Here is a 20402-nt window from a genome sequence, read left to right as displayed (position 1 = left end):
AGCTGTACGCCATAATCATCACAATGATAACAAATAAAGGCTTGACATATCTCGCTTTGCATGTCATGAGTCTATCTCATATATTAGTTTCACCTTTTCAGTTGAATTACTGAAATAAATGAACTTTTCCACAATATTCTCATTTTCTGAGTTTCACCTGTAAATAAGGATTGCTTTATCTCTTCCCTACCAGCCTCGTACCTGACTCCCTCGAGCTTAGTGTGTTTGCAGCGCCTCCAAACTTCTGAAACTCTTACAGAGAGAGAGAAATTGGTCTCCCTCCTTGTTTTGGGGTCCCTGCTGCCAGTTCTGCGCAGGAGGCCTTGATCTCACCCCCAATGACAAACGTAAGCAGTGTTGTCTCTTTATCTGACTGCTGACACAAAAGTCAAGCACATTTGTGAATCAGAAGCTGGAGTCTTGCTTTGCAAACAGGGAGGGAAAGGGAGTAGTGGCTTCGGGGGGAAATCAGGAGAAGCAGACATCTGACGGGAAAGTCAGATGGACTGGAGTAAACACAAGCCTGAGTCAGGCAAATGCCGCAATCTGGACCATGTTGAAACAGCCTGAAAATCAAGAATGATGCCGTGTTGATTAAATGCCCCTGCTATTTACTCTCTCGGGTTGACTCAGTGTTTGCAAAGCGGGGCCAGAGTTGCGCCATTTTAAGGCCGTTTATCGGGAAGGCTTTCGGAAATACTTGGAAAGCTGTGCCAATCCTGCTTTGATCTTTTTCGTTTTGTCTATTTGCATATTACGCATTCATGCCTTGGCTTCCTGTAAGCAGCTCAGTTGCAGTCTGAGGATGTCCCATCTTATTCTCACAACATCCCTGCGAAGCTGGTGAAGCCATGTTCCCAAGAGAGGCGAGCTTAAGGTCTCTCATCGGCCTTCAGGGTCGGAGCAACAACCTTAGTCTGTGTCTCCCTAGTCTTCATCTAACACCTTGCCTGCATTGTGCTGCACCTTTTTAACGGCTGCCCAAAAGGAAGAATGGGGACACGAGTGGTGCTGTGGTCTAAACCACAGAGCCTAGGGCATGACAATCGGAAGGTCGGCGGTTCAAATCCCTGCGATGGGGTGAGCTCCCGTTGCTCGGTCCCTGCTCCTGCCCACCTAGCAGTTTGAAAGCACATCAAAGTGCAAGTATATAAATAGGTACTGCTCCGGCGGGAAGGTAAACGGCATTTCCGTGATCTGCTCTGGTTTCGCCAGAAGCGGCTTAGTCATATTGGCCACATCACCCGGAAGCTGTCTGCGGACAAACGCCGGCTCCCTCGGCCTATAGAGCGAGATGAGCGCCGCAACCCCACAGTCATCTGCTACTGGACCTAATGGTCAGGGGTACCTTTAAAGGTAAAGATAAAGGGACCCCTGACTATTAGGTCCAGTCGTGACCGACTCTGGGGTTGCAGCGCTCATCTCGCTTTATTGGCCGAGGGAGCCGGCGTACAGCTTCCGGGTCATGTGGCCAGCATGACTAAGCCGCTTCTGGAGAACCAGAGCAGCGCACGGAAATGCCGTTTACCTTCCCGCTGGAGCGGTACCTATTTATCTACTTGCACTTTGACGTGCTTTCGAACTGCTAGGTGGGCAGGAGCTGGGACCGAGCAACGGGAGCTCACCCCGTCGCGGGGATTCGAACCGCCGACATTCTGATCGGCAAGTCCTAGGCTCTGTGGTTTAACCCACAGCACCACCCGTGTCCCTAGGGGGTACCTTTACCTTTACCTAAAAGGAATAATTCCAGCAGGTGAATTTTCACCCAGTTAACATGATGGGGGAGTGCTGCACCTGTTGGGTGTCTGCCTCTGAGGCTTCTAAGCAGGGCATAGCAGAGTGTCGAAGGACCAGTGCTGGACCTTGAGTCGAGCATCATGGGTAGTTCAGTGGATAGGGGCAGGGTATTCACCCAACAAACAGGTATCAGTTTGCTACCTGTTCCGCTGGCTCCCTCCACCACACGAATCCTGGGAACTGTAGTTTTGACGAAGATGCTGAGAACTGCAGCTCAGAGTTCATCGACTCCTGGTGAAGAGGAGGTTAAGGGGTGATATGATAGCCATGTTCAAATATATAAAAGGATGTCACATAGAGGAGGGAGAAAGGTTGTTTTCTGCTGCTCCAGAGAAGCGGACACGGAGCAATGGATCCAAACTACAAGAAAGAAGATTCCACCTAAACATTAGGAAGAACTTCCTGACAGTAAGAGCTGTTCGACAGTGGAATTTGCTGCCAAGGAGTGTGGTGGAGTCTCCTACTTTGGAGGTCTTTAAGCAGAGGCTTGACAACCATATGTCAGGAGTGCTCTGATGGTGTTTCCTGCTTGGCAGGGGGTTGGACTCAATGGCCCTTGTGGTCTCTTCCAACTCTATGATTCTATGATTCTATGACTCTGACCTGGAACTACAACTCCCATCATCCTGAGTCAGCCTAGCCAATTGCCAGGGATGATGGGAGTTGTAGTCTGGCAACATCTAGGACCCCAGCCTTCCCCAACCTGGTGCCCTCCACAACCCCATCTGACATGGCCATGCTAGTTGGGGGGCTGATGGGACTGTACAATTGTGGGGAAGGATGCCCTAGTCCCTCCCCTATAACTCAGATTCCCTGGGAAGAAGAGGGAGCGACTCTTCAGCCTATATCCTTGGTGCAGATATACACTTGAGAAATATGCTTCTCAATTCCTTTTTGGCTTTAATTCCTTCCATGCCCGTGTTTTGTTTGGGCTGCATTCTTGCCTGGCGTAACCTCTCTGCGCCGGGCGGCCCTCCCTGCGCCAAAACGGCCGCGTCTCCCTTTGGAAAACCTCCGCCTGGGCTGAAGCCCAAACAGCTTGTTGTCAAACTGGTTGCTCCATCAATCCAGCCGCCTGAATCATTGCTTCCTGTCACCTCCTCCACACGCCATGCGACTCTCTTCCCTCCCTCATTAGGCGCTTGGCTAATTGCAAGCAGCTTGGGCCTTGGGGAAGAAGGGCTGTAGGAAGAAGGGTGAGGGAGCTGAGAGGGGTGCTTGCAGGGTAAGCAAAGCGATCAATGGAGGGGATGGAGGACTTTTTCCGTTTGGAGAAAACGCAAGCAAGAAGCGGCAGATAGAAGTTAAAAAAAAAAATGCATGGCATAATAGAGATGTTTTTCTCCACCTCTCCTAACACTAGAACTCAGGGGGGATGTCCACTGAAGCTGAGCATTGCAAGATTTGGGACCAAGAAATGACTTCTTCTTTTTTTAAAAAAATATTTTTTATTAAATTTCTGTTTTACATTTTAGAAAATTCACTAAAACAACCTTAAAATATCAATGACTTCCCTTCCTCTCTTTCCATGGTTCATTGTGCACAACATAAATCCCTGCACATTTTATATAAACGAAACCATTCAGTATTCCATTATGACATCTGTCAAAACTTATTTACACTGTTGAATTTATCTTAATGCTGACCACGTTTTCAAATATACACAATTCTTTTCTTACATTGCTTGAAAACTGTGTCAGAAATGACTGCTTCACCCAGGGCAGAGTTAAACTGTGGAACTCAGTCTCGACCACCAATTGGGAGGGCTTGAAAAGAGAATATGGTCAAACTCATATTCATAGCTTCGAGAACACTGTCCAACCATCTCGTCCTCTGTCGTCCCCTTCTACTTGTGCCCTCCATCTTTCCCAACATCAGGGTCTTTTCCAGGGAGTCTTCTCTTCTCATGAGGTGGCCAAAGTATTGGAGCCTCAGCTTCAGGATCTGTCCTTCCAGGGAGCACTCGGGGCTGATTTCCTTCAGAATGGAGAGGTTTGATCTTCTTGCAGTCCATGGGACTCTCAAGAGTCTCCTCCAGCACCACAATTCAAAAGCATTAATTCTTCGTTGATCAGCCTTCTTTATGGTCCAGCTCTCACTTCCATACATCACTACTGGGAAACCATAGCTTTAACTATACAGACCTTTATCATCAAGGTGATGTCATTTTCCATCAAGGGATGCCTTTATTTAATGCACACTTCACCCTAATAAATGCATTTTTTTGTACACATTACAGTGGTACCTCGGGTTAAGTACTTAATTCATTCCGGAGGTCTGTTCTTAACCTGAAACTGTTCTTAACCTGAAGCACCACTTTAGCTAATGGGGCCTCCTCCTGTTGCCACGCCGCCGGAGCCCGATTTCTGTTCTCATCCTGAAGCAAAGTTCTTAACCTGAAGCACTATTTCTGGGTTAGCGGAATCTGTAACCTGAAGCGTATGTAACCCGAGGTACCACTGTACTTGACTGGAGAACTGCAGTGCAAAATCTGGAGAGGTTCCGATTCCAATCAACGGCTGTTGCTTCGGTTGTACTGTTTGGGGAAAGCGAGAGTTATAGGTAGGCTGACCTTCAGTTGTGAACTGACTCAAATTCCTCCCCTTCCCAAACTCTTTGCGTCCGCCAAGCCCTGCTCCCGCAGAAGCAACCCCCTTCATCAACATTTGCGATTTGCACCAGGTGTCGATTTGGCCTACTGCAAACCAGATGCTCGCCCGTCCAAATGCAAATGTTCCTAATTATACTTTTTTCCACTGCAAAGTAATTTAAATTCCTTCCCTCGCAATGGTGGCCTGCTGGTGCCAAGGAGCCTGGGAAAGAAGCCACAGGAACCCAGTGGAAATCGCGGGATGCCTGCAGGACTCGGCGGCTGCCAGATCTGAACTGCAGAATCCTGGGACTCCGGGGGTCAGTGGAAGAACACTGAGGAACCCGGCAGGTTTCTGGGGGAGGGAGCCAGGATCAAATCTGAGAGCGCTGCAGAGGGGAAACTGCAGGATCCAGAAGACCAGGGGTGCCAGTGTGGTGTAGTGGTTAAGAGCCGTGGACTCGTAATCTGGTGAACCGGGTTCACGTCTCCGCTCCTCCACATGCAGCTGCTGGGTGACCTTGGGCTAGTCACACTTCTCTGAAGTCTCTCAGCCTCCCTCACCTCACAGCATTTTTGTTGTGGTGGAGGAAGGGAAAGGAGAATGTTAGCTGCTTTGAGACTCCTTTGGGTAGTGATAAAGCGGGATATCAAATCCAAACTCTTCTTCTTCTTCTTCATCTTGGCGTGGTCTGATTGCACAAATTGTGCAGGCTCTTATACCGGTCACTTTTGGAAAACTTGCAGCATTTCAAGAAGCTTCTAAATACACCATCAGACCAGTGGTAGGGGAACCTCTGGCTTGTGGGTCAAACATGGCCTGTCAGGTCTCCCCCTTTGGCCTGCGAGGCCATTTTGGGCACCCCCCCCTTCAGGTCTCTCTATTCAGCCCTGGCAAAACTGCCCAAACCACAGCCCTCGCTGGCCCTGCAGAGGCAGATTTAGGGTAGATCCACCACACTGGGTGCTGAGCCTAGGGGCACCGCAGGGCACAGCAACTATGACGTACTGAATTGAGCAGAAGGGAAGGCAAAAGGTGGGGGTATACACTGAATTTTGGCCTTGCCCTGGATGTTGATGAAATTTGAAAGACCAAAGTTTGCCCCTGTGTCCTGCTTTGCACCTGGAATGTTTTTTTTCCTGGCTGGGGCAAGTCCTTGAACTCTGATAATGCCTCTGGACAGAGGCTACTGAGCAGTGTGTGTGTGTGTGTGTGTGTGTGTGTGTGTGTGTGTGTTTAGAAACTAGCCTACTGTACAGAGGTGAACTTTGCATCCATCGCCCCACCCACTGCTGCCTCTGGCCCTGCCCACAAATAGCATGTGGCCCCTGGAAGGTTGTCTCCAAGGGGATGTGGCCCCTGGCTTGAAACAGGACCCCTTTGCTGCTGCCCTGCCTTATCGTCTCTGAACAGCATCTTTTCCTGCTGCCTGTGTGTAGAACAGGAGGGTCAAAGCTGGGAGCTGGACCCTGAAGGCTGAGGTCCAAAACCAGCGGTTGAGCTTGGCACCTCAAATTCCAGCAGGGCCCTGTGCAATGCCAAAATCTGGTCCCCGCCCCCTGCCTCTTGTATTCCGTTGGACTTCATAGTTGTGGCTCCCAGTGCCACCAAACCGGCCACGCTCCCCGATATCTGCCTTTGCCAAAGCACACTTAACTTAGCAGCAAATCTCACTGGGTTCAGCAAAGAAGACCCGTCTCTGAGTAATCAGAGTTCAGCTTGCTCTGTGACCAGGTCACATATGCACAGAGAAACGAGCATTTCCCAAAGGCAAAAAAACCCAGAAGTTTGTCTTTACCAGAATTGGGGAACAAATGCATTCTGTCCCTGAAAGGTTGCCAACTTCTTCCAACCAGCCCTGCTTCTGTCCCTTTAATAGCAGGCTGGCCATAGACGCTTAGCAGGTGGAGAGTGCAAGAAATAGAAGTCGCACCAGTGTCCCGTCCCCCCAGTAATTGGTTTTGTAGCCATTCCTTTTCCTCTCCAGAGAGTCCTGGGGACTGTAGGTTTGTGTGAGAAGCTAAGGGCTCAGCTGTTCTGCCTTTAATCACATAAATTAAGCAGGTGAAGCTTTTCCAGGTGTGAAGATAACCCTAAGTGGGAGCTTCACCTCCAGTTAAAGGCACATGAGCCATTCAGGTGGCATTACTGTACTGAGAGCCAGGCTGTTGTTTCTGTAAATGTCACCTACCGTAACCAGGAAAGGCGGCCTGGTATGCTCTTGATTTGCTAAAAATCGATGGGGGAATCTTTTCCATACCACGGAGATGGATGCTCTCCTGCAGCCAAGCTGAGGTCAGCTGGTTAGAAAGATGGCAGCGCCTGTTGCCTCTAGTTTGCCCATTTCTGATCGCTCAGGAGGTTGGGAGCCTGGAAAAGCTGAAAAGGGAGACAACAAGAAGCTCTCCCTTACCAGTCGCAGAGGTTTTGGCAAAGCGGCAAAGCTGTGATCGGCGTCAGGAACAGGGATCAGAGTTTGCAGAGGCAGGCCGCATGGTAAATAAACAAAACGCCTACGGATTTTGCAAAACGGCAGCCGGTGCCAAGGCATTTTGGCAATTAATCCAAGGAGTCTCCCTGCCTGAACCAGTTCCCCACCTGCGGCCCTGATCCTTTAAATGCACACATTCAAAGAGTCGCCTTGCTTTCAAGGAGATCTGGCTTGCCAGCTAAATCAGCTAAGTGCTACAAACGGCTGCCAAGATTTGTTTTCCTGGTAAGGCTCCTTCCCCTACCCTGGTGGCCTGTAGCAGGCAGAAGTTCAACAGGTTATGTATGCACTGTCTCCAGCTTTGCAATGCTGGAGCAGGGCTGCGCCTGTCTCTGTGCTGCTGTGGTTGCCTATCTGAAATCGAATGATACTGTATATCTCAGGATAGCGGTGAAGCTGTGTGCTTTCTCAGCCTGTGTTGATGAGCAACTTCAAGCCCCACCTTTATCTTTCAGACATGGACCACCCAGCCCATCAAACAAAGGACAGTCTTCTGTGGTGTAATGGTGAAAGTGTCTGACTAGGACTTGGGAGACCAGGGTTCAAATCTCCACTCAGCCACGGAGCTCACTGGGCGCCAGCCTCTCAGCCCAGTGGCGTAGCGTGGGTTGTCAGCACCCGGGGCAAGGCAAGTAATTTGCACCCCCTAACCCGTGGATTTGCGCCCCCTAACCCTAACCCCCAGATGTTGCGCCCGGTGCGCCCGGCCCCCCCCTGCACCCCCCACGCTACGCCACTGTCTCAGCCTAACCTACCTCACAGGGTTGTTGTGGGGGATTAAATGAGGAAGAGAGAGAACCATGTTTTCCACCTGAAGCTCCTTGCAGGAAAAGGTGGAATATAGATGCAATGAATAAGACTGGACCGCCCTACCCCAAGCAAAAGGCTTGTAACCATTTGCACACTTATTTGCAAAGAAGCCCCATTTAACCCAGCGGGACTTCTTGGCACCCTGTGGCAGGATTTCCCCTAAGATGTGTCCTGTTTCAAGGTGCCAATCTTGTTTAACTCCTGAACCAGGCTTTTAAGAGACAAACTCCTGCGTATTTTATCCAAGAGCAAAGGATTGTGCAAACATGTCACATGTTTACTTGGAAATCAGTCTGACTGTATTCATTGGGATTGGCTCAAAGGCAAGAATGACTGTCCTTTTTTTGGGGGGGGGGGACCCTGCCCTATGCAGAGCCAGACTATCGGCTCCGTATTGTGTGCACCAGAGGCGAAATGGGGTTGGGCCGGAGTTGTGACGCTCATCTTTGTACAATAGGCAAGATTCAAGCCACATGAAAGCCAGGGCTTTTCTACAGGTGCCGACACCTAGCAAGAGGCACCATTCGATTTCAAAGGCACATTCCATTCCTGTGAACATGCCAAACCTTTAAAATGCATCCAAAGCACATCCTTTCCGCCAAATAATTCTGAGCGCTGCAGCTTTACCCCTCGCAGAGTTCCAGTTCCCAGCAACCTTTCACAAACTACAGTGCCCAGAATCCTTTGGGGGAACATACGTGCTTTAAATACATAGTGTGCGGACAGCCCAAAGCACTCAAGGAGGGGAGGGGAACAGGCTGGCTTGGAGAGCCTTCTGGGGGCCAGATAGAGAGGACCCTAGGGCCATATTTGGACTCCACCCTTGGTATATACTGACCGACTGCGTCTCTGCAAGGTTTTAGACCAGGGGTCAGCAAACTTTTTCATCAATGGGTCGATCCACTGTCTCTCAGACCTTGTGGGGGGCTGGACTATATTCTGAAAAACATAAATACAGTGGTACCTCGGGTTACATACGCTTCAGGTTACATACACTTAGGGTTACAGACTCCGCTAACCCAGAAATATTACCTCGGGTTAAGAACTTTGCTTCAGTATGAGAACAGAAATTGTGCAGCGGCGGCGCAGTGGCAGCAGGAGGCCCTATTAGCTAAAGTGGTACTTCGGGTTAAGAACAGTTTCAGGTTAAGAACGGACCTCCAGAACGAATTAAGTTCTTAACCCGAGGTACCACTGTACCCTGCAAGCCGGTTCTGCAGCTGGCTGTGGTCCTGGAGGAGGAACGCACTCTGCACGCACTCAGGAGTGTGTCTTGGCGCCGCTCGCTCACCTGCGTTGTTGACGAGCAGCAGCCGCTCCATTGGCCCGTCCGCGCAGAGCTCCCAGGCAGCATGCGCCACGCAGGGACTGACCGAGCGGGTGGCAGGGTCCGCGGGCCGGATTTATGAGCCTGGGGGGCCGCATCTGGCCCCCGGACCTTAGTTTGCCAACGCCTGCTTTAGATAGAGGCTCTCCCAGGCCGGGCTGGAGATGGCAGGACTTGAACCTGGAACCTCCTGTATACGCAAGCATGTGTTCTGACGCTGAGCCACAGCCCTTCCTCTGCCCTGCCCAGTAGCAAAACAACCCCACACTCCAGAGATCTGGAACCTGCTCCTTTGACTCCCAGCTGGCTTTATCTGACGAATCTTGTTTATGAAAGCAATGCAGGATTACGCGGCAGACACGAAGAACCTGATTCAACCATTGCTCCCTGCCAAAGTGCCGGATTGGCTGCTACATCCTGAAGGCCCAAACTTCCAGCGGGAGCTATTTCAGACGGACTTTATTGCAGGCTGCCTGGAGAACACTTTGTTACGGGTTCAGCATGCAGATGCCATAATACAGTGGTACCTCAGGTTACATATGCTTCAGGTTACATACGCTTCAGGTTACAGATTCCGCTAACCCAGAAATAGTGCTTCAGGTTAAGAACTTTGCTTCAGGATGAGAACAGAAATCGTGCTCTGGCGGCACGGTGGCAGGAGGCCCCATTATCTAAAGTGGTGCTTCAGGTTAAGAACAGTTTCAGGTTAAGTACGGACCTCCGGAGTGAATTAAGTACTTAACCCGAGGTACCACTGTATTTGCTGCTGAATAAAAGTGAGCCTTCGGCAGAGGAGACAAGGCGATAAGCCCATTGCAAACTGGTGGCCCTCAGGACTAACCTGGCCACTGGAGCAGTTTCATTTACAATTCCCAGCACCCGTAACAAACTATGGTTCTGGAAGAACCGTATTTCAAGTGGCATAATTGTGCTTTGAATTTATGGTATGGATGTGGTTGTTTTAGTATTAATAGTAGAACCTCCAAGCGTCCCTATTTTCCAGGGACAGTCCCGGATTTGCAGAAGCCATCCCGGTTTCTGATTTGGTCCTGGAATGCCCCGCTTTCCCTTAGGACGCCCCTATTTTCACTGGAGAAATGTTGGAGGGTATGGAGTTCTGCAACCCCTGAGCCAAGGAGATAGGAAACTACACAACCTTCAGTGTATAGGGAAGCTTTTTTAAAAAATGTTTAATAAAATTATTATTATTATTATTATTGAATAAGATGTCCCTATTTTCACCGCAGAAATGCTGGAGGGTATGGAGTTATGCGACCCCTGAGCCAAGGAGATAAGTAATTATACAACCTTCAGAAAACATCTGAAGGCAGTCCTGTTTAGGGAAGTTTTAAAATGTTTAATGTTTTTTTATATTTATGTATATATTGGAAGCTGCCTAGAGCAGCTGGGGCCACCCAGTCAGATGAGAGGGATATAAATATTGTTATTCTTATCAGTGCTTTGTTTTTTTTCCACGGGGGTACTCAGGGGGCACGCAGTACCGGCACCCTTTTCCTAGAAGAAAAGCACCGGTTGAAAATGTTGCATTTACTGTAACCATTTCATGGTGAGTCCCGGCACCCCTCTTTTTCTAGAAGCACAGAATTTATTTTTATTATCATTATATTATCATCATGGAATAAGACGTCCGTGTTTTCACTGGATAAATATTGGGGCTCGTCTGTACGCAACTTGACCTGCAAACAAGAGAGAGAGAGAGAGAGAGAGAGAGAGAGAGAGAGACTCCCAACTTTTTTATATAAAAAACTACATTTCCCAGCAGGCTTCGGTCCCGCTGCGCAGGCGCAGAGAGGCGGCGCGGGAGGGGTTCAGAGCAGCTGGCGAGCAGCCGCCCGGCCTTCCTTCGTCTGCTTTCCTCTGGGTCTCTGTCTCTCTCTCTCTCCCTCTCTCTCCCTCCAAGCCCATTGTCCAGCCGAGCTGCCCGCGGGGTCTCCTCTGATTGGCTGCGGCGGGCGTCGCTCGGGCGCCCCCTCCCCTGCCTGCCTCCCTCGCGCCCTCCCCGGCGGACCAGCCCTCTCTGCGCTGTTGCAACCTGGGCGCATCTGCCGCGCTCGCTCCTGCTGGATGCGGAGGGCGCCGCTGCCGCCGCTGCTGCCGCCGCCTCTGCTGCATGGGGGAAGCGCCGCCCGCGCGGCATTGTTCCCCCCTCGGCCAAGAGCCCCCCCGCCGCCGCCCCCCCCGGGCAAGATGATGAAGTTTCGCTTCCGCCGCCAGGGCCACGACCCCCAGCGGGAGAAGATCAAGCAAGACCTCTTCGCCTTCAACAAGGTAGGGACCCGAAAGACACCCCCCCACCCCACCCATCCACGACCGACCCCCCGGGGTGCCTGGCCAGGGCTCCCCCCGAAATGGGGCTGGGGTCCGCCTCGCTCGCCCCGCAACTTTTGCAAGCGGTCTCGGCCCTCTGCTGAAATGGGGTGGTGGTCCTCATCTCCCTGGGCTCAAATGACTTCAATCTCTTTATTTCCACCCCCCCCCTGGGGGAGGAAGAACGGGGGGGGGTGTTTTATGATTTATTTTTTTTGGGTGGAGGTCAGTTCTGTTGGTCACAGCTAGGTGTTTGGGAAACAACCCCCCCCCCTCAAAAAAACAAGCCCCGAGTGTCTTTGGTGGTGCACATCAGTTTGGGGCGTCTTTTGGAAGCGGGGCTGTGTATTTGTGACCCACTTTTGTTGGTCACAGCTGGGTGTTTGGGAAACACCCCCCCAAACAACAACAACCCCAAGAGAGTCTTTGGTGGTGCACATCAGTTTGGGGTGTCTTTTGGAAGAGGGGCTGTGTATTTGTGACCCACTTTTGGGGGGAGGGGAGAGAGATTTCCCCCTGGGGAAGTAGCAATATTGGGGTGAGGGGCCAGCCCAACAAGCCATCCTTTGAAAATGGGGTGCGGGTGCCCGGTTTAGCTACCCCGCTTTTTGAAAGGCAGTGTTTGGGGCAGGCTGGTTGCTAGCTAACTTAAGAGTGGTGTGGGTGGGTTTGCACCTTTCCTCTCTGGGAGAGGAAAGAGAGAAAGAGAAATGTTTGAATGGAAACAGCTGCCCCCCCTATGCCTCCACCCCCAAATAATCTCATTTGCATCTGGATAAGGTGCTCTTGTAAGACAATGGAGCTTCTCCCTTTGAAGTGCAAACAGTTCCCAAAAGTAAGGACCAGGCTGGATATCAGTGTTTGGGGGGTTTTTTGGGTGTGTGTTATGTGAAAAGAAGAGTCAGGTTAAAGAAGAAAGAATGGATGAGACACTTTTGTGGAGGAAATTTTGCTCTCCTTGGCATGGAAGGAATTTCCAGAGGGGTCTCCCCTTTGGTGCAATTCGGGAACACCCAACAAAGACTCCGGATGGCACCTTGCAATTGTTTTGTGTGTGTTCCTGTGTGAGCACAGATTTCCTTTCCTCCCACGCTCACCCCCGGCAAAGATTAGGGTGCCTCTTCTTCTTCTTCTTCTTCCTCCTCCTCCTCCTCCTTCGAATGGGAGGAGTTGGCCAAAGAATGGATCTGCTTCTTGTTCCTTTTAAATGCTATTTATTTACTTCATGTTGCAAATGCCACCATCCTTGCTTCAGCAGAGCTCCGGGAGTGTGATGTTGAGTTCGTATAGGAGAGAATGGTGTGTGTGTGTGTGTGTGTGTGTGTTTGTCGACTTGGCAGGAGTTGTTCGCCGCACTGCCGGGTTGCATTTCATGCAAAATATCCCCTCCCTCCCACTGCACCCCACCACCCCTTCTCTCCTAGTCTCTAAAGATTGGTCTGGGATGAGAGAGGATTAAAAACAAAATCTTATTTCTGCCTCTCTCTCCTCTTCCCCTCCCTTCTCCCCCTTTTTTTACTTTGCAGACCTAAACGATGCTTAATGCTTTGTAAACGGCTCCCTGCCTTTTCACTACCATTTGTCCTGCCCTCTGATTTTGGTTCAGGGAGAAACTGGGGGTTGGATTTGCTCTCTCCCTCCCCCCTTTGAGATGCTGTGAGGTTTCTCCCCTCCCCTCCCCTTGGCACCTGCAGTAACACACACAAACCCTTTAACATCTTCCTTATACAAGGATGGAAGCAATAAAACTCTTGCAACGATAGTTCGTTGCAGTTCTGGGAAGCCAAACTTCCAAAAAGAATTAAGGTTCTTTTTGCAGTAAGTCTGCTGAAAAGCCCTTTGTGCGTGTGTGTGTCTTGTGGGTTTTTAAAGCGGAATCTTTCCTCCTATTGAAATGACTTTCTCTCTCCTCCCCCCCCCCCCAAGCATCCTAATTCCTCCTTCGACTCTTTAAGTAAGACATCCATTGTATCTTGGAAGTTCACATTTTGAACTCTGTAGCCCTGGTTTCAGTGCTAAATACGCAGGAAGTGTGAAGAAACTGTACTCTGCTACCCTAGCTTTCCTGGAATTTCGACTTTTAATTTTGCACACCACTCAGCTTTGTATGTGACACATGAGTTGTGCTTCCTTTTAAAGGAAATTTTACAGAATGTTTCATCATCATCATCACCATTATTATTAGTAAAACCATTGGATTTTTGTTACATTTAAGTGGATTTTTAAAACCCCCAAATAAATAAGAAGTAACAATTGCTTCTGATTGCAGGGATGGGGGGGCTCCACGCCCCTCCAGATGTTGGGCCTCTCATTCCCATCACCAGCCCTGATCACTAGCCGTGCTGGCAGAGGCTGATGGGAGTTGTAGTCCAACAACACCGGGAGGGCCAAGTGTCCACTTCCCCCGACTTAAGGGCCGGGGAGAGGAAAATGCTGTTCTCAATTTTATCTGCAAGCGGCCTTGACTTCCTGTCAGGATAGGGATATAAATAAATATATGATAATAATTAGATCATCTGGGAATCATGGATCTCCCAGCGGTTTTGCCTGGGGTTCTTGCCCACCTGCTCCCCTGTGGCGTAAATATTTGCATGCTCACTTGCAAATACCACCCGTAAGGCTTGGGAACAAGCAGGGGTCATACAGGCCCATCTCTTTAAAAAATGCTAAATTATTCCCAGGCCTGCTAGCGTATAGGCTATCAATAATTGCACCAAACAACATCGATAGAGGCCAAGTTGGTTTTATAAGACGGAGGTCTGCTGCGCTCCTTATTGGGCGACTTCTCAATATTCTCTGTTGGGTCCAACTTCGTTCAGAACCAATGACCGTTCTAGCTTTAGATGCTGTCAAGGCATTTGATCACCTTAAGTGGCAATACCTCCTTACTGTTCATTTGGTATAAGTGAATCCTGCAGTATTCTTTTGCTGTCTTCCTTTCCTTTCGTCGTACAGTGGTGCCCCACAAGACGAATGTCTCGCAAGACGGAAAACTCGCTAGACGAAAGAGTTTTCCGTTTTGGAGGTGCTTCGCAAAATGAATTTCCTATGGGCTTGCTTCGCAAGACGACAATGTCTTGCGAGTTATCCGATCAGCAGATAAGCTGCTAAAAGCCGCTAATAGCGCTAATCCGCTAATCCGTCAATGGGCTTGCTTCGCAAGACGAAAAAACCGCTAGACGAAGAGAATCACAGAACGGATTCTTTTCGTCTTGCGAGGCACCACTGTATTCCAAAAAGCCAAATCTAGGCTGGGTTGTCAGTTTCTGGTGGGCTTTATTACTTAATTGCGCAAGAAACTGCCTCATCTCATTTATTTATTTATTTAGTACATTTCCTTCTGGGGGCGGAAGGCGGAACTAGGCACTTCCCCCCCTGATCATTTTATCCTCACAGCAGCCCTGTGAGGTGGGTTAGGCTGAGAGTGAGTGACCAGCCCCTGAGGTCACCTAGTGAGTTTGACGTCCAAGTGGAGATTTGAACCCAGGTCTTCTGGGCACAAGTCCAGCACTTTCACCACAGCAACACCACCCCTGGCTCTCTCTGTATCAAGCCGCCATTGCCCGCACTGGCTGGCAGCAGCTCCTGCAGGCGTTTTAGGCAGGTCTTTATTTATTATCTTTTCGAAACTTATTTATTGATACTTATTCACAAAATTACATGCCCATTACAAAGTATCTTTTTGTAATAAAGAGAAAACAGCTACTTAGTCTAAAAAAGAGAGAGAGAAATTAGGTCAGAAAAGATAAGAAAATGAGAGACTGGAGAAAGACGGAGAACAGCGGGAGAAAGTGGGGGAAAACTAAAGAAATATAGAAAGAGTAAAAGGATTTCCTGCTCTGTCCTGCAGCTACATATCATATTCATTCCTTAAAATCCAAGCATTCTGTCTTCTATAAACCATTATTTTTTCAGCCTTCAAATCCCAATATTACCTGGATGAACTTGAATGAACTTAGGTGGGGCTGGAAAGGTGTTGAGAATCGAACCCAGGATCTCTGGCAGCTGCTCTTGCGCAGGAGTCAGCAAACTTTTTCAGCAGGGGGCCGGTCCACTGTCCCTCAGACCTTGTGGGGGGCTGGACTATATTTTGGAAAAGAAAAAAGAACAAATTCCTATGCCCCACAAATAACCCAGAGATGCATTTTAAATAAAAGTACACATTCTACTCATGTAAAAAAACACTGATTCCTGGACCGTCCGTGGGCCAGATCCGGCCCCCGGGCCTAAGTTTGCCTACCCATGCTCTAGTCTAGCGCCACTGAGCTAGAGCAGTGGTTCGTTTACTTGCCTGAACTCCCAACTGGGCAACAAAGAGGTCAAACCTCACAGTTCTTCTGCTTCACATCTCGTCTGTTTCCAAGGGGAGGCTTTCGTCCCTCAATCCTTGATTTACAGTCTGTCTTTATCTTCCTTCTTTTCGTCGTCTTTGTTGTGCAGGCTTGATGAGCCTGCTGGCTGCCTCTGCTTGACTGTTTCAGTGCCTGAGTTAGGAGCCGGGGGAGAATTTAGCTTAACTGCGTCAAGCTGGTATCCCAGGCACATCAATGTGCTTATGCTCTCTAGGTAAATATCTCGCAATCTCTTCTACCTTTGTGTCTACTTCTGTGTTCTGCCCCCCTGTATTTGCAGAGGATTTCGGAGCAGAGAAAGGCAGAGGGATATTAACTGTTTCAGGTTAACACTGAGTGCTGCATTTTCCTTGGGAAATTTCCTCTCTTATCTCCTCTTTCTCCACCCCCCAATTCCCCCCTAAATTTCCTGATTTAGGGATGCAATGATAAGATTTCTCCCTTCTTGCATGAGGAAGAAACTGGGCATATTCCTGAAATGATTTTGCACCTGGGCTGGAAAATGCAAAATGCGCTGGGAATTTTTTATCTTGCCCTTCCTCCACAGGGTTCATGAGGGCATGCCCAGTTCTCTTCTCCCTTCATTTATGCTCGCAGGAACCTCCTGCAAGATAGGGTAATCTAGACAGTGGCTGGCCCATAGTTGCCTGACGATCTTCACAGCTGCGTGAGGATTCGAACCCAAGTCTCTCCAGTCCTAGTCTGACCACTGCATGCCACCACTGATAAGCTGTGTGGTGTTGTAAATAAAAATCTGCCCTTTTCCCTTATGGGGTATCCAAGAGCCCATATAGAGTCCTTACATAGGTTCCCTATTGGTAGGAGAAAATAACAGAGGCCAACCAGAGAATATTGAGAAGCAAAGCAGCTAGTAAGCTTGATCTTTATTGATCTGTTGCAACAGGGTACTCCCCTCACACGCAGGAGAGGAAGAGGACCCAGAACAATGGCCTGCAAGGCCTTATAAAGACTTTTGAAATTCCCCTTCTCTAGATCAGGACCACCCCCAGAAACATTATGCATACATCACAGAAGGGGTGTAACCTAAGACCACCCCTCAGATACATCCCACCTACATCACAGAAATTTAAATGTTGTTTTTCTCTTCTCCTTGTTTATCTCCTGTCTAGCAGGTTCCTTGATTGGATTTTCTGGGGAGCCTGGCCATTCTTTTGTAATGCTAAAATACTTATTTCCTGGGCCAGGTCACAGGCTCACACCTTATTCAAACACAGATTAAAGGAAGACACAATGGGGAGGCTTTTCCATTTTTAACCTTGCAGAGAAAGGATTTGGTCAGTTTAGGAATCAAAATGGTTCCACGTTGGCCTTCCTGTACTGATCTATGTATGTGCAGTTATGAATATTACTATATATCTAAAACCATAAAATTCCTATCACAATTTCCCCCCTTTGGGGCTAGAATTTTTCTTAAAAATTTTTGCCCCACAAATAATAACATTGTATGTTGTAGATGGATGTCTTTGTATGAATATATCATATAAAAATAACACATGTTGCGTTTTGCTACTAAATTACTTGTGGCATTCTAACACTTTGGGAGAGACCATTTACTCAATAGTGTTCTATGCTTTACACCTAGCAGGAAGGTAAGGTCCACTAATGACTGAAAAGTGCAGTTTGCTTCCCCCCCGCCATTTTAGTGTTCTCAGGTGTCAAGGTAGCTCTTCTGTGGTCTCACACTGACATAGTGCTACAGCAACACATCTTGTCTGTTGAATCCCCTCAGGGCTTTCATTTAACCATGTCGCCTGGCATTCACCATAGCTGGCACAGGTTTTGGGCATCTCGTGAGGGAGAGGTCTTCGCCTTGGCCTTTAGCTATGGGATTTTATTATAGGCTGTGGTCTTGGGCTCATGAGAAGTTGCTCACTTGCACTTAAAGGACCAAAAAGCTAATTGCAGCCTGGATACACTTGCCCAATTCAAACTGAGTCCAATTTGAATTTATCTTGCCCCATGGTTCTCAACTCTTCAAACCAATCTGTTAAAAGAAAACCATTCTTAACAAGGGCAGTTGTCCAAATAAGTCAATTTAAGTCTATAAGGAATCATTCCTGCTAAACCAAAGCATATCCACCTTCATGTACCTGGTGTTTTATGGATCCAGAAGTTTGTCCTTGGCAAAACGAGGTTTAACACATATTAAAATGGATAGGGAAAGATTGGCATAGTGTCAGGTGGGACAATGAAATGTGGTTATCTAAACATTGGACTACACAATAGTGTGAGCTATTAGAAAGTATAAAATGCATGAGAATTCTCCATTGGTGTGTAAGCAATAAGACATTAAATATAAAAACAGTTACGCACAATAAATTGCCCCCCTTTGTGGAATTCACACGGTCAGACACATTTCAACATTCTTACATAATAACACATAATACAAAACAAAATAATTAAATATCTGTTGCATATCTTGACACAATTGTGATCTTTTACGTATGTATCTTTTGAATCCTGGAGCAGAGGCTTGAGGTTCAAGTGAAAAAAATGTCCTTGCAAGATAACTGTGGGCACTTTGAAAACTCTGGTGTTGGAGGTCTTGTGAGTTGAGGGGTTGTTGCTGCTTTTCATCATTGCACATCTGTAGAAGTGATATCCTGTAAGGGGGCAGGGTTTTGGGGGAGACTTAAACACAGTTAGACAAGAAAGGGGCAAAAGGCAAAAAGGATGTCCTCCAGTTTCCATGGGAAGCTGCAAATAATAAAAAATCTTAGCACATTAAGCATTTTATTTATTTCAATATTATTATCACATTTCCACATAATTACTGTTATTATCTGCTAAGTTTGTTTGCTTTCCTTCACTTAATTTTTGTTGTTGTTGTTCTTTTCATATTATAAAATAAAAAATTACTCCACATGTATAGAAAGAGAACTGTAAAAATACAAAGGTTAAAAAATAAAAAGAAAGCAAAAAATTAGATTACCAGTTAGATGAAAATGGACTTGACACAAAGACATCAGATTCAGAAAATAACTATTATTAAATAGTACAAAGATATTATCAAAACCACACAGATTACTACTGGACTGGGGGGAAAAATGGGAAAACAATGGGGAAAACTTAAAATTCACCGTGTGCTATCCAATAAAAGAACTTCATGAGACTGACTTTCAACATGTGATGAACATGTCCCCAAAGTAAAACACACACACACAAATGACCTATGAGGAACCAAAAATAAATAAATGCTAAGACACACAATTAATAAGTAACCTGAAGTAATCTGTTTTGGCATTCTAACATCCCAAATGAAAATAAAAGAGTGTTTCTTGATGTGACAACATCAGCTGTAATGTTAATACTGGGAAATGAGTTAATACCAATAAAAAATGAATGGCAATTTTAAAGTTGTGCAAGTAACTTGCACTAGCCAAAATGACAGAATTAATAAGAAATGCTCAGGCCAAAGGTAAACAAGTACCATTCCACAAACAATGTTTGGTTGTGCTTCGATTAACTTCATAGACATCATGGAGAAACTGATTAAATAAATGAAAACAGATTATTTGTAACTTAAAAAAAAATGTCAAAGGCACAAAGAGATAGAGGTCACTAATACAGCAGGGATTCAGACTTGTTTCACAGAACAGAAAAATGTCAAAGGCACAAAGAGATAGAGGTCACTAATACAGCAGGGATTCAGACTTGTTTCACAGAACAGAAAGAAAGTTGCTGTTTGGCTTTTAGGGAAGAAAGACAAAAGAGAAACAAATGCAATTACTTTTTATAGAGTATTTAAATCACTGTTTGCATCCCCTCATTATCATTTGTGCTGTGGGAGAAAAGAAAGGACACTCTGTTAAAAGGGAAAATTATTTCATGTGAGAGGTCTGTCAGGAAGTGCTGTTCCTAAAATGCATAGGCATATACACACACACACACCAAAAAAAAACAAAAACAAAAACAAAAACTTATAAAATTTAAATTCCATTGGGAGGCGAACCTTTTGTTAGCCCCTGGGGCAAGACATTAAGGGTGATTTCCCTCAATGGTTCAAAGTTTTACATAAAGAAATTTGTATAGGTTTCAGGCTCTCCAAACCTTCTCTCTCCCCCCCTCCTTTCTCTCTCTCTCTCTCTCTTTTGTAAGCTGATCTAGCCTCTGTGCATGTGCAGAGTTCATGTCTCAGCAAACCTTTTATACCATTGAAAATGTTGCATCTTTTGGCTCAATTAGAATAAGGAAGGGAAAGGTAAGGAGTAGATTTTAAAAATAGGGTTAGATTTTAAAACAACAAAAAAGAGAAACTCAGCAATTTAAGTATTCACCAAAGCTAGCAATTTCAGCCCAAGCTTCCTTTATGTACAGGAAAGGGCTATCATTATTGGTCATTTTATCTGGTCATTCGCGGAACAATCAACCGCTCTCTTATTTATGAGTAAAAATGGCCAGGTAAGGAGTGGTTTTTTTTAAAATAGGGTTAGATTTTAAAACAAAAAGAGAAACTCAGCAATTCAAGTATTCACCATTCAGCCCAAGCTTCCTTTATGTACAGGAAAGGGCTAATATCCCTCTGGCCATTCGCGGAACAATCAACCGCTCTCTTATTTATGAGTAAAAATGGCCAGAGCGTTAGAATTCATAGGATTTTTTAACATTCTCAGTCATTTCAGCCTTACCATTTGCAGACAAAAAAATATTATTATTATTATTAATATTATTATTTTCTGCGCCTT

General features: G+C 47.1%; 1 protein-coding gene across 5 annotated transcripts in view; it reads left to right on the top strand.

Annotated features, from left to right (window-relative positions):
• The first annotated feature begins 10852 nt into the window (after positions 1-10852).
• Positions 10853-20402, top strand: part of LLGL1 (LLGL scribble cell polarity complex component 1) — a 93339-nt gene continuing 83789 nt past the window's right edge. For 4 of the 5 annotated variants that reach the window (XM_081169407.1, XM_081169406.1, XM_081169405.1 and 1 more), the window contains exon 1: positions 10853-11305. In XM_081169407.1, coding sequence (XP_081025533.1) covers positions 11102-11305 — 204 coding nt within the window. In that variant the 5' untranslated portion in view covers positions 10853-11101. Of the gene's footprint in view, positions 11306-15817; positions 15911-20402 lie in introns of those variants that run through there. The other variant, XM_081169410.1, reaches the window with a different exon arrangement.

The sequence above is a fragment of the Podarcis bocagei genome (assembly GCF_964188305.1).
Source record: "Podarcis bocagei genome assembly, chromosome: 14".
Lineage (NCBI taxonomy): Eukaryota > Metazoa > Chordata > Lepidosauria > Squamata > Lacertidae > Podarcis > Podarcis bocagei.
The sequence above is the reverse complement of the archived record's forward strand: the minus strand, read 5'-3'. Positions and strand labels throughout refer to the sequence as shown.